General features: G+C 41.9%; 1 protein-coding gene across 1 annotated transcript in view; it reads left to right on the top strand.

The window, feature by feature from the left end:
• Positions 1–4301, top strand: part of pudp (pseudouridine 5'-phosphatase) — a 29001-nt gene extending 24700 nt beyond the window's left edge. The window contains exon 4 of the mRNA XM_069175264.1: positions 2503–4301. Coding sequence (XP_069031365.1) covers positions 2503–2679 — 177 coding nt within the window. The 3' untranslated portion in view covers positions 2680–4301. The remainder of the gene's footprint in view (positions 1–2502) is intronic.
• Positions 4302–13882: the final 9581 nt, after the last annotated feature.

Below are 13882 nucleotides of genomic sequence, written 5' to 3'. Positions count from 1 at the left end.
TCTATGTTCTGTATTTATTCAGTTAGAGACTAGAAATCCTCTCTGTTGCTAGGTGGTTGCTAAGGGTCGGACTACTTCCTGGAGTAGGAAACATTTCGTATTTTAAATACAGTAAGAGTCTACTGATAGTTTTCCAGTTCTTAGTCGTACTCTGTGTTGCCATGGAAACGGAGATCCCACTAACAAAAAGTTTCATATTTAGAGAATGAATTGCTCCACAATATGAACACATTTAGATTATATGTTTGATTTAGTTGGTAACTTGTTGTATGATCAGGTTATTGACGTTAAAGAACACCCTCCAGTGTGATGTTGCTCAAGTTGACAGCCCACAAACTGGTCAAATGTGTGTGTTGAGTTTGGTTTCGGTCTGGTTCTCTTCAGCTACGGACAGTTTGTCTGTAATCTGTAATCTGTAATCCAGCCCAGCGATCCGTCCGCTCCGCGGCGCCGTCTGTTTTCATCCATTTCAATGCAGCACACTGGAAGCAGATTAAAAGGTCATTTCGCTCACTCATCGGGTAATTACTCGTTTTAATTGCTCCCAATCAAGGGAATTAGCGAGGGCCCTCTGTTGTGCACTCTTCAGTGTTTCTGCCACCATTGTTCCACTTCCTCCAGTTTTCAGGCTTAGTGACATCACAAAAGTCCATTAGGGTTTTCAAAGAAACTGGAAGAGGCGTCTTTGTTCTACCTGAATACGGGAGGAGAGGAACAAAGGTCCTCTAGGTGCTCTCTGAGACTCCAGTCATTGTACAGCTGTTTCCTGTTGGGGCTGAAGAGCTCCTCAGTCAAAGTGGTTCTGAACCAGTAATGGAGTCAATAAAAAGGGCGACGAAGGAGGCGTGTCTAATGCAGGTTAAAGGGGAATTTGTGGCATTTATTAACGCTAATTTGGATTGAAGGAGCAGCCTGACCCCCCGGGAGTGAATATTGATCTGCAGTTGTTGTACTTTCAACAATAAATTACAGCAAACAGCTGATTCGTTCTGTAGATGTTAACCTGCTTCAGGTTTCTGGACACGTTGTCATGCCGACACTCAATCTCAGTTCAAAGATCTATGGCTCTGTTTCTGTTGAACAGTTGGTGTGACAGTAACTGTCCCTCCTCCACCTCCATCTCCATCTCCACCTCTACATCTGTCCACCTCCTCCTCCACCTCCACCTCCTCCTCCATCTCCATCTCCACCTCTACCTCTGTCCACCTCCTCCTCCACCTCCACCTCCTCCTCCATCTCCATCTCCACCTCTACCTCTGTCCACCTCCTCCTCCACCCCCACCTCCATCTCCACCTCTACCTCTGTCCACCTCCTCCTCCACCTCCACCTCCATCTCCACCTCTACCTCTGTCCACCTCCTCCTCCACCTCCACATCAATTTAAATCATACATTTGTTTGATTCTAATGTTAATTATGCTGTTTGTCTGGAGAAAACTTAAATCACAAAACTTTTGGAATTTAAAAAAAGTTACGCAGAAAAATATTCAAAACCTTATTTCTTTTATTTGTTTTTCTTTTCTGATGCTGCAAGAAAAATAAACCTCCACGACTGTAATTCGGCTCGAGTTTGCAGACAAATGTTTTATGCAAATTAAATATTTCATTTTTAAATTGATTCATCAAAGTTCACGATTTGGAAAGAAAGAATAAAAGAAAGAGCGGCTCGGCGGCTCACCACGGCTGTTTTCCACCATAATTTACTGCGAGCTTTTCTCGTACTCAGCTGGTATCCGGTCACGCAGAAGGAAAAGTTGTATTCCAAGTTGATGGCAGATGGAGTAAAGAGCAGCTGGACATTCAGCGGGTAGAAGTACTGAAAGAGTGTCCTCTCAGCTGAAGGGAGGTTTTACTGTTCAAGTGTGTACGTGCACATTAAATGTGTCTGAATGAATTCTCCTCCAGTTTTCTGCTACGTAACATGTTGCTCACAGTTCACACAGGTCCTGGAAAAATCAGATGAATTAGAACCGCCTTCATATTTCTTATAGATACTGGGTTACTGGGGCAACGGCTGCTTTCACGTCCTTTTATCGAGTCTGGTCTGGAGCTGAGTGTTCATGCACAACAGAAAAAACCCACACTCAGTGGTGTCCCTGAATGTGTCCTCCTTCCAGTTCTTCAGTTGAAGTTATGCACAAACCTTCTTTATACTTCTAGTACGTACTGCACCCTGACCTTTGACCCTCTTGGTCATATTCAACTCAATTCAATTTAACACAGGTTATTTCATGGCACTTAACACATTCAAGTCCTTTCAGAAGAACTTTACAATATTATACAGAGAAACCCACAATTCAACAATTCACACCGTCGTGATCCGTCGTGCAACAACAAACTTTATCAAATTTATAAAAGCGTTCGTAGCTTCAGGTCTGAAAAATGGTTCTGATGCAGAAGTGTCTGAAGCACGGCCAGTCTTTACGTTATCGATTGACTGGATCTGAACACGTGAAGAAGAGCTTCTGGTCTGTAGGCTAACAGGCTGTTTCCTTTTGTCCAGTGTCTGGTGTTCGAAGACGCTCCCAACGGCGTGAAGGCGGCGCTGGCTGCCGGGATGCAGGTGGTGATGATTCCCGACGACAACCTGGACGCCGGCCTCACGGGGGAGGCCACGCTCCGCCTCCGCAGCATGGAGGAGTTCGAGCCGCCGCTCTTCGGCCTGCCGGCGTACGACTGAGCCACGAACCGACGCTGGAACCTCACCGTGTAATACCGTCTTTGTGTCCGACTCCATTCTCCGTCTTCGAAAGGAAACGGTGAAAATCCCGCCGATTGTTTCCCTGCCTGCCTTCACAACGTGGCGGGGGAACGCCGCTGGGTTTTGTTGGTGCCGGTTAAAGACGTTTAATTGCCATCTGTCGAAATAAAGCATCACATCATTTCACAAAGCCTTTAAGCTGTTAAAATGGAAGCCAGTTGATTTGTGACTCCTTTTCTGAAAGCTCTCTCGATGTGTCACACTCATGATGTCTAAACTTCTCCCACCCTCCTATTTCTCAAAAAATATCATTCGTAATGGCCAAAGTAGCGTCATCACTGCACTGAAATGGAATAACGATAATATATGAAATGAATCCCAAAACAACCGTCCATTTATACATGATCTGCTTTCTGGAAACTGGAGCTGATCCCAGCTGACTTTGAGCGGTTAATGCCGTCACCTCACAAGACGGTTCTGGGTTCGGACCTCCTTTCTGAAAGGGTGCAGATAACAGATGGAAAACATCCAGTTCAAATGAATTAGATTTGGTTCTTGGTCCACATTGTGTTGAACATCAGAGCCGCTGCAAAACATCTAGAGTTCAGTAGAAACACACCAATGAGCCCAAAGCTTCACTCAACAGAAAGGTCCAAAACTAGAGCTTCGTCCAGACCAACCTGCTCCATCAGTGATGTCATCATCCATCAGTGATGTCATGAACCGTCAGTGATGTCATCGTTGGTTTGTGAACGTTATGAATCCTCCAGTTCAGATTCTGTCCGTCACCATCTTTACTAGTTCGGAGCGGTTTGGAGCAGGAAGTGACCATATTTGGACGAGCTGGGGGAGGAGCCAGCGGTGGATCTGACCGATCTGATCGGAAACCATGACGATACTACGTCCCGCCCACCGATAGCTGTAACCTGACTGCACCACAGGCCTGTCAATCAAACAGACACGCCCCCAAAAACAGGTCTTCTTGAATCTTCTTTTCTAATGAATGAGGGATTATTTTCAGATGGACCTCCAGAAAACTAATAAGAAGGAGTGACTTTAGCTAACAACACCGAGATAACTGATGGACACATTTTATTCACTTTGGATTTGATGAGAGAAGTTGAATGGGAGTCTATGGAGCCGGAGGCTTTTTGGAGCCGACCTCTAGTGGCACTCGTGGTATTGCAGCTGAAGACACTTCTGGATCAGAACCATTTTACAGACCTGAAGCTACGAACTCTTTTAGAAACAGTCTGTGTTCTGGACCGGATGAGTTCAGGTTGGATTTGGACCGTTTTGTTGGATGAAGCTTTGGGTTCGGTTATTTCTGAAGATAATATTTCACAAAATGTCTCCTATGAAACCATCTCTGAGCTCTCTGAGGAGTTGAACTGCTGACCTTGAAATTACACGTTGTGATTGCATTTTGGGTTTCTGAAGACTGTTGTTTCCGTGTGGTTTTCTCAGAAGACGTCACCACGGTGACGCAGTCGGCCGTCAGTGAATCCGACGCCTCATTGTTTTTAAGCCGTTTTATTGAAATGCTGAAGACACTTCTTCTGTTGCTCGCTGTAATCCAGTAAAGTTCTTCCAGTCTTTCATCTCCGCTCGTGTCTGCCTCTGCAGAACTACAGTTCACATGTTCCCCGACCTCTCGCCGAGCGGGTTTTAACGGGGGGGGGGGGGGGTTCCCTCCGGCTGCTCAAATAGGATTTCACCGCCCTCCCATCCACTTCCCTCAGTGCCTTCCTGGCCTTTTATCCTCGGGGAGGAGGTAATCTCCTCCACTCTTTTCCCTTCCTGCTTACACACATCTCTCCGTAGCTTTACAGACAATTTACCTTCTCCCGGCCTCAATGCTGCAAGTAATGAATATTTAATTTAACAATTAATCTGTGGATTATTTTCGTATTATCATGGAGGAGTAAAGGAACTCGAAAATATCCACATTTAAGGAGCTGACATTGGAGAATTTTTGCTATGTCAACGCCAGTTGCCGTGACGATAATGACGTTGAAACAGTATACAGCGATTACACAACAAGTAACCATCTGAATAAAATACATAATCTAAATGTTTTCATATTCACTCTCAAAATATTAAACTTTTTGTTTGTGTGATCTCCGTTTCCATGGCAACACATGGGGTACGACTAAGAACTGGAAAACAAACAACAGACTCTGAATGTAACATACGCAATGTTGACTACTCCAGGACCCTTAGCAACCACCTAGCAACAGAGAGGATTTCTAGTCTCCAACTGAATAAATACAGAACATAGAAACACTAAACTGATCAGATGGCTCAGTCTGGTTGGAACAAAGATATCTGATGAACAAAGATATCTGATGAACAGAGATATCTGATGAACAAAGATATCTGATGAACAAAGATATCTAATGAACAAAGACATCTGATGAACAAAGATATCTGATGAACAAAGATATCTGATGAACAGCGATATCTGAGGAACAAAGATATCTAATGAACAAAGACATCTGATGAACAAAGATATCTGATGAACAAAGATATCTGATGAACAGAGATATCTGAGGAACAAAGATATCTAATGAACAAAGACATCTGATGAACAGAGATACCTGACAAACAAAGATATCTGATGAACAGATACCTGATGAACAAAGATATCTGATGAACAGAGATACCTGACAAACAAAGATATCTGATGAACAGAGATACCTGATGAACAAAGATATCTGATGAACAGAGATATCTAATGAACAAAGATACCTGACAAACAAAGATATCTGATGAACAAAGATATCTGAAGAACAAAGATATCTGAGGACATAACTAAGGATGTTAAGTGCGTGACTATCCGTGGTGTTACGGTACGGGTGCTCGGAGTGACCAAAAAGGACCAAAAGAGACCCGACTTCACCAAACGGGTCATTTAATAGATCTAGAACAAGTAGAAACTACATTATATTACATATTATATGAAACTCTATTCTAATTCTATATTCCAGTGAGGAGGCGGAGTCAAATTTCTAGTTATGATCAGGGTTTTTCCTGAATGTTCAGTTGACCAATCAGACCTCTGGGGGCGGAGCTACTTGCTGTATAATTTGTCTACTGAAGTATGATTTTTTTTTTTCTTGCTGTGAGTGTTTTGTATAGACTGAAATAGAAAGACACCTTAAAATCAGACAGCAGAATGACTTCATCCTCTCTGAGTAACATTTTTGTCCTGTTCTGCAAACGTGTTAACTTTTCATTCATAAATAAATAATCCCCAAACACAAATCCAAAGCATAATAATTACGCAATTTCCATTCATTTTTAATTTATTTTCTTCTCCACTTTGATTTCAGATTTAACTAGGCTGTCGGTTTATTTTCAGACATATCTTTTTTTCAGGACCTTTAGAGAATGTAACTCGTGCATCGTATATCGCGGGATGTGCTGCTTCATTTTGAATTTATTTGAGCATTTAACATACGTAGTGCAGCTTTAGTTAACCTGTCACATCGGTTCACTGACTGCATAATCAGATGAGGAGCCATTAAAACACAAGCACAGCAGGGTGCCGCTTAAAGGAGCACATCCGATATATGAAGACGGGGACACTTACTGTTTATGGCTTCATATCAAAAAGAAACGTTTTACAACAAGTTGAAAGGAAAATGACCTGAAATGATGACGTCATAAAGGATTGGTGGTAAATAAAAGCTTCCAGATGACATACGTCCCTCGGGACACTAACAAATAGTCCTCCTCCATGTTTGGACTCTTACATACTTACTCTTACTCACAATATGTTTTGCATTCTGTTGCACAGGTGTAACCATGGTTACCTTCACATCTGTCCACTTCCTCCTATTTCATTTTTACGAATGCGACCACTTCCTCCAAATTTGTGTCGTTTCTACTTTCGAACACGTGACATTTTTTTATTCCAAATACTGTGGCGCATTCACAGCGCAACATGGCCACGAGGACGCACACTACATCTCCCATAATGCATCACGGGGCCACACAGCTGCAGGTGTTTAAACCGCCTGATTGAAGAGGGGGATAAAAGAGGCGTCACAGTGGCTACGGAGAGGACAAAGAGCAGAGGACACGGCTGGACGGAAACGAGGGACATTTAAATCAGAGGGGATAAAACCTTATTCTCCTCGGGATGTTTGAAGTTGAGTCTTTGACCAGAAAATAAAGCCGACTTTCATTTTGAAAAGGGAAATTCCAAAGACTTTCCTCCTGATATGATGTTGTTCTTGGCGTGGCTCTGATGTCATAACTCCGCCCACTACTGAGAACCAGATCTCAGATGGTGTGGCTGCATTTCAAGACTCCATTTGAATGAACAGATCCAGAAGACAAAGGAGAAACGTGAGCGCCGATTAGAGCCGCGTTGTGACGTCATGATATTCAAACTGTTTCTGACCCGTTTCACCTGACGGAGAGCATTTAAAGGTGTCACCATGTCTTCCTGTCAGCTGACGGCTGAAGATCATTTCTCCAGATGAGTTTTTGTCCGACAGCCTTCAGGCTGCAGCGGGCGACCGATGCCCCGCTTGACCCGCCTGCTCCTCAACATGCCCGTTATGAAATATGTAAGCGTCTGGAGGCGATCCTCTCTCCTCCAACATTTGCATTCTCCCACCATCCCTGCCAATCACTCTCCTCTTCTATGTCCTCTCCTTTAATTCTGCCCGAGTGTGCGGAGGGCAGGAGAGAGACGACGTCTCCCCGACGTCGCTGCCGGACGTGTTCGCAGCCCATAGCAACACATTCATTCCCGACGCCGAGGTTTTATATCCGGATTTTATCAGCAGCTTCTTCTTACAGGCAAAGTGGAAACACTGCGCCAGGGAGTCATTGTATGTATGACCTCATTTTAAACATTAAGCCCTTTTCTTTTTCTTTCTTTTTAAGGAGCTGGCAAACACTCAGCGACTGAGTGAAAGGAGCAGGATGGGAGCAGATAGCACAGGCAGGCCTCCCTCTCTCCATATATCCATGTATCCATGTATATATATATATATTTATTTATTTATTTATTTATTTCCTCCAGTCTCGTCTCAGAAGTGAGGAATCAGAAAGACTTTATGTCGTATCTATTTGTGAAGGAAAAATCCACTTTACTGCAGGAAAAGTGGGATTTAATCCACCAAGAAACTGATTTTAAGTGTTTTAATTGGTTTGAAATCCAAAACGTTGCATCTCAGTTCTCTGCAGCAGTTCTGCAGACATCTTTTGTGTTAATAGTCTTAAAGGAAATCCTCCTTTTTCCTTTAAAAGACTCGGCCAAAAAAAACAAATAACTCCGCTATGTGCAAGGTGGCAGAACTTTAGATAGATTTCTCTATTCTTGACACCAAGCGGAAAAAAAGCATATCTCAAAGTCTGCATATCTCCAGCGAACAGGCGGAGCTCGAATTGCCAAGAAGAGCGGCGGCTCCGACGGAAGGAGTTCTGCTGGATGCCGTTTTGTATTCTGCTGCCAACGTGTGAAACCTCGACGTGAACCAAACGGGGATTTTATATGGAGATGAAGATATCCAAGGCCTCTGACCGCGAGAAGCACTTTTGTCTGTTAGCAGATAGGATGGAGAGAGACAGAGACAGAGAGAGACAGACAGACAGACAGACTCCATGCAGCAAGGGAAATAGCACTCATGTTTTATTCAGCTTCCAGTGATGAGAGTAAATGTGATTAGAGGAGCAGGTGAGGGAGACAAGGAGGATGCTGGGAAGCAGATTTATGACTGTAAAAAAAGACGTTTAATGCTCAATTAAGGCCAGACTTTATCAGATTAACAATGATGCAGTGTGGAATGAACAGTGAACTCTTTGTTGTCTTTTAGTATCCTGGGAGTTTGATATTGTGGAATAATGAGGGATGATTTGCAATGAATGAACGGGACATGAACCAGAGAATACAGCAGTTGTAAATATTCTTTTGGAACCTCAGTATAATGAAAGCATCAACCGTCAGTGAGGTCATCAATCATCAACCGTCAGTGAGGTCATCAATCATCAACCGTCAGTGAGGTCATCAACCATCAGTGAGGTCATCGATCATTAACCATCAGTGATGTCATCATCCATCAGTGAGGTCATCGTTGGTTTGTGAACATTATGAATCCTCCAGTTCAGATTCTGTCCGTCACCATCTTTGTTAGTTCGGAGCGGTTTGTAGCAGGAAGTGACCATATTTGGACGAGCTGGGGGAGGAGCCAGCGGTGGATCTGACCGATCTGATTGGAAACCTGACGATACTACGTCCCGCCCACCGATAGCTGTAACCTGACTGCACCACAGGCCTGTCAATCAAACAGACACGCCCCCAAAAACAGGTCTTCTTGAATCTTCTTTTCTAATGAATGAGGGATTATTTTCAGATGGACCTCCAGAAAACTAATAAGAAGGAGTGACTTTAGCTAACAACACCGAGATAACTGATGGACACATTTTATTCACTTTGGATTTGATGAGAGAAGTTGAATGGGAGTCTATGGAGCCGGAGGCTTTTTGGAGCCGACCTCTAGTGGCACTCGCTGGTATTGCAGCTGAAGACACTTCTGGATCAGAACCATTTTACAGACCCGAAGCTACGAACTCTTTTATAAACAGTCTGTGGTTTAATATCCAGTCTGTAGTTTAATATCCAGTCTGTAGTTTTATATCCAGTCTGCAGTTTTATATCCAGTCTGCAGTTTAATATCTAGTCTGTAGTTTAATATCCAGTCTGTAGTTTAATATACAGTCTGTAGTTTATATCCAGTCTGTAGTTTAATATACAGCCTGTAGTTTAATATACAGCCTGTAGTTTATATTCAGTCTGTAGTTTATATCCGGTCTGTGTTTTATATCCGGTCTGTAGTTTATATCCAGTCTGTGTTTTATATCCAGTCTGTATTTTTATATCCCGTCTGTAGTTTTATATCCAGTCTGTAGTTTTATATCCAGTCTGTAGTTTAATATCCAGTCTGACCATGATTATCGTTGACCTTGTTGGATGAAGGCACCAGTTTTGACCCGATCATGTACAGGTCATTGGAGGAGAATATTTTCAGGGTGAGGTCTGGATCAGGTGGTCTACAGGCCTGAGGAGTTACAGAGTTCATAGCTAGATGGAGGTCAGGGAAAAGGCTTAAGAAGAATCATTAAACTCCTCAGGGCTCAAACACCAGTGAGGCACGGCAATAAACAAGTGTAATCCCTCACCCTGACCTGTCTCCTCATTGTATTCATTCTAATGAGGTCAGTGGGTTGGGGAGATAAGTGTGTTGCTTTTTAGCAGGCAGAGACAGTGAACTGTGACGTCTGAGAAATGACATGTAGTTCCTGCTGTGAGCAGTGTTGGTGTTCATTTTTAATCGTCCAACAGTCCATCCTGACCAGACGGGACTGTCTTCAAACCTTTTTTTGATTATATCCTTTACGTTTGTGTTGGATCCAATTTAAGTCAGTTTAATTTATACTGCACCAAATCACAACACAAGTTATTTCAGGGCACTAACTCTAATTTAACAGGAAGAAAAACTCTCTTTTAACAGGAAGAAAAACCTCCAACAGAAGGAAGGAAAAACTCTCTTTAACAGGAAGAAAAACCTCCAACAGAAGGAAGGAAAAACTCTCTTTAACAGGACGAAAAACCTCCAACAGAAGGAAGGAAAAACTCTCTTTAACAGGATGAAAAACCTCCAACAGAAGGAAGGAAAAACTCTCTTTAACAGGAAGAAAAACCTCCAACAGAAGGAAGGAAAAACTCTCTTTAACAGGAAGAAAAACCTCCAACAGAAGGAAGGAAAAACTCTCTTTAACAGGAAGAAAAACCTCCAACAGAAGGAAGGAAAAACTCTCTTTAACAGGAAGAGAAACCTGCAACAGAAGGAAGGAAAAACTGTTTTTTAATTTTTTTCATTTCAGTAAAACTCCCCCAATCAAACATGAATAATATTGGCGGCTTTTAATTTGACTCTGCGCTGCCCTGCTGAATTATTTATGGCAGGAATTGATTTCTGACTTAATTTTTAATCACATCTATATCCATCCCACCTTCCTCTCCGCCGATATGACACGCTGCGTGTTGAATTCGCATCGGGACGCCTCGGCAGGTATCCGACTCTGGCTCATAACCCTGTTCTCTGAGGCTCCCTGCTGTGTGTGGGGGGGTAACAGTGATCTAATGCAGAGAGGGAAATGGAAAGTAAAATGGGATCCATGAAGACTTCACACACACAAGGAGAGCCGGTCCTGGACAAGATGGAAGGACGAGAAGTGAGACGTGAAACGCAACAAATTCACTGAACGTCTTTTTGATTTGATCACTTAATTAGATTTTGGGGGCATTATTACGTTTGAAAGTTGTATCTTCTTTTTTCTCTGTTTGATGGTTTTTACAGAGTTTTACATGTATGCTTACCGATCACCGTGGCGACGCCAGCGCAGCAGGTGAGCATCTCGGTTATCGTGTTACTTCAACACGCTTCAACTCGAGCGGCAGAACGAGGACTTCAGACTCGACTTGAACTCGTCTGAGAGAGTTGACTTCAGACGTGAAGGCGTAAACCTCCGGAGACATTCAAAACAAGTCTCTGCTGGATGGGTGTGATGTAACGACACTTCCAACTGCAGCCAAAACAAAGAAAACTCCAAATCTACGTGAGAGAAATGAGCTTTTCATTTTTAAATCCAATCAGTGTAAACAAAAGTGATTTCCCTCCCTGCAGCCGTCCAAAGGATTTCCAAACACAAATCACTTTTTATGTGCTACTTCCTGCTTCTAATATTAAAAGAGACCCAGTTTACTCTTCTTGGAGATCTTAGAGTTTAAATCTCTTTTCTTTTCTCTGTAAAAAGCCTCTTTTAACCAACATTTAATGAGATGTTTTTAAATAAATGCTCTACATCTTCCACAAAAGTCATCACTTTAAAATCTCTGCATTTCATAATTGAAAAATATGAACAGTGTAAAAATGTAACGTATACAGTAAATCTGAGAACATGTTTTTAACTATAAAAAGGGAGTCTGGGAGCTGATAGCAGCTCAGAACATCATTTTTTCCAGCGCAGTAGTTGTGATCTGGTGATAAGGCCATAAAGCTAAAAGAGAAATAAACACACACACACACACACACACAGGTTGTTTGCTTTGTTGTTGTCGCCGCGGGTAACAATCCATACATCCACAGACGACATCTCGGAGGAACACAACGCCACAAAACTATTCATGTTTTTATCTGCAGTAAATATTGTTGCAGCCCAACGAAGGCAGACAACAGAAACACCGTCGTATTATTGAAATGACGTCTTTTCTTAAAGGCTGATTTCTCATAAATAAAAGTTGCTCTGTTTTGTTTGTGGTTTAAATGATCAGTTCAACCAAAGGATCAAAAACAAAATGACAGTAAAATAGTGGTTACCTGAATTTTCACGAGGCGCTCGCAGCATAAAGTCACATCTGAGACACAGTTCATTTTTCAATATTTCCAGACAAACATGTTTTTAAGATAAAGTAAATAAATAATAATATAAAGTATTAAATAAATAAATAAATTATATATTTATTTATTTATTCATCAGTCCCTCAAACATTTTGAACATTTTTTGTGATTGTTGGAATCAAAAATGTAAAGTTTTGAAGCTACATTTCTAAAAAAAAAATGATAAAAAAAAACTAAAGCAGTAAAGAGTTTTATTAAAAATGTATTTAAAAAGGTTTTATGGAAGTTTCTTTCTCTCCCTTAAGGCCTTCAGCAGAACCTTTATTTACTACATTTATTGAAGAGAAATCACAGGAATGAAAAAAAAGCCTCCAGCAATGGTTTCCTGCAGGGACGGATCTGCTTCCAGCTGCTCTCGGGGCCTTCGGCCTCCAGGGGCCCGGAAGACCAGCGACTGTTTGTCCACTGAATAATTGAATGAGCTCCACGACGGTTTCATTCGGCCCAACCTCCAAAAACACATCGTCGTCCATCAGACCGTCCCTGATGATGAGCAACTCATTGTTGTCTCAGACGAGAGAAACTCATCTGTATTTAATATCTTTTCTCAACCTGAGCGTCAGGACATGAAAAAACCAGATTAATCAAAGAGACTCCGATATAATGTTGAATAAAGTTTCTTCCTCTGAGAGTAAAAATCTGAATTCACATCAAAACTCAAGAAAAATGCTCGTTAATGTGAACTTTTCTGAATTTTGAAAGTGGATTTGTTTGTTTGAAATAAAATATATTTAGCTCTCAATCGTCAGAACGATTTCTGACAATATTCATCAAAAAAGACTTTTACATTTATCAGTGAAGCAAACACAATGATGATCAGTAGGATTGTTTGTGATTGTTTTGATGAATTTGTGTTTGTGATGAAATCATTTGCAGTAAATGTTGCTTCTTTTCATGTCATAACCAAAAGTCTTCTGAATGACTTGATTTCTCCTCACAGACTGTTTATAAAAGAGTTTGTAGCTTCAGGTCTGTAAAATGGTTCTGATCCAGAAGTTTCTTCAGCTGCAATACCAGCGAGTGCCACTAGAGGTCGGCTCCAAAAAGCCTCCGGCTCCATAGACTCCCATTCAACTTCTCTCATCAAATCCAAAGTGAATAAAATGTGTCCATCAGTTATCTCGGTGTTGTTAGCTAAAGTCACTCCTTCTTCTTAGTTTTCTGGAGGTCCATCTGAAAATAATCCCTCATTCATTAGAAAAGAAGATTCAAGAAGACCTGTTTTTGGGGGCGTGTCTGTTTGATTGACAGGTCTGTGGTGGTCTGGAGGTCACAAACCAACGTGTGACGTCACCTTCAGCCTTCGATGTGAAACTCAAATTCTCACAGTGAACGAGCCATTAAACTGTCAACATAACAGCTGTGTGTCTTTGTGTGAAATCAGCAAAGCGTGAAATAGACACGCCCATTCATTAAAGCAAAAACATGTTATTGTCATGCCTAAATATCGTGGAGCGTAACTACTGCACGTTTGGCTTCTGGTAACAGTCGTATATATTACAAGTAAACCAAAACCAAAAGTGTGGTTTCAACCGGGTGCTTTACAGGAAAACGAAACCATGGTTACGATTTGGGAAAAACAAACATAGCTGTCACAGGTTTTACTTCAGTGGAAGATTATTGAATTATTTTAAAACCCTCCAATGACCCACCATTTCCCCCCAAGTTAAGGACCAGATGCTTCTCTAATAAACATCTGTCGG

Source organism: Embiotoca jacksoni, unplaced genomic scaffold, assembly GCF_022577435.1.
Source record: "Embiotoca jacksoni isolate LCO1_2020_lvr unplaced genomic scaffold, fEmbJac1.0.p SCAF_65, whole genome shotgun sequence".
NCBI classification, from domain to species: Eukaryota; Metazoa; Chordata; class Actinopteri; family Embiotocidae; genus Embiotoca; species Embiotoca jacksoni.
The sequence above is the reverse complement of the archived record's forward strand: the minus strand, read 5'-3'. Positions and strand labels throughout refer to the sequence as shown.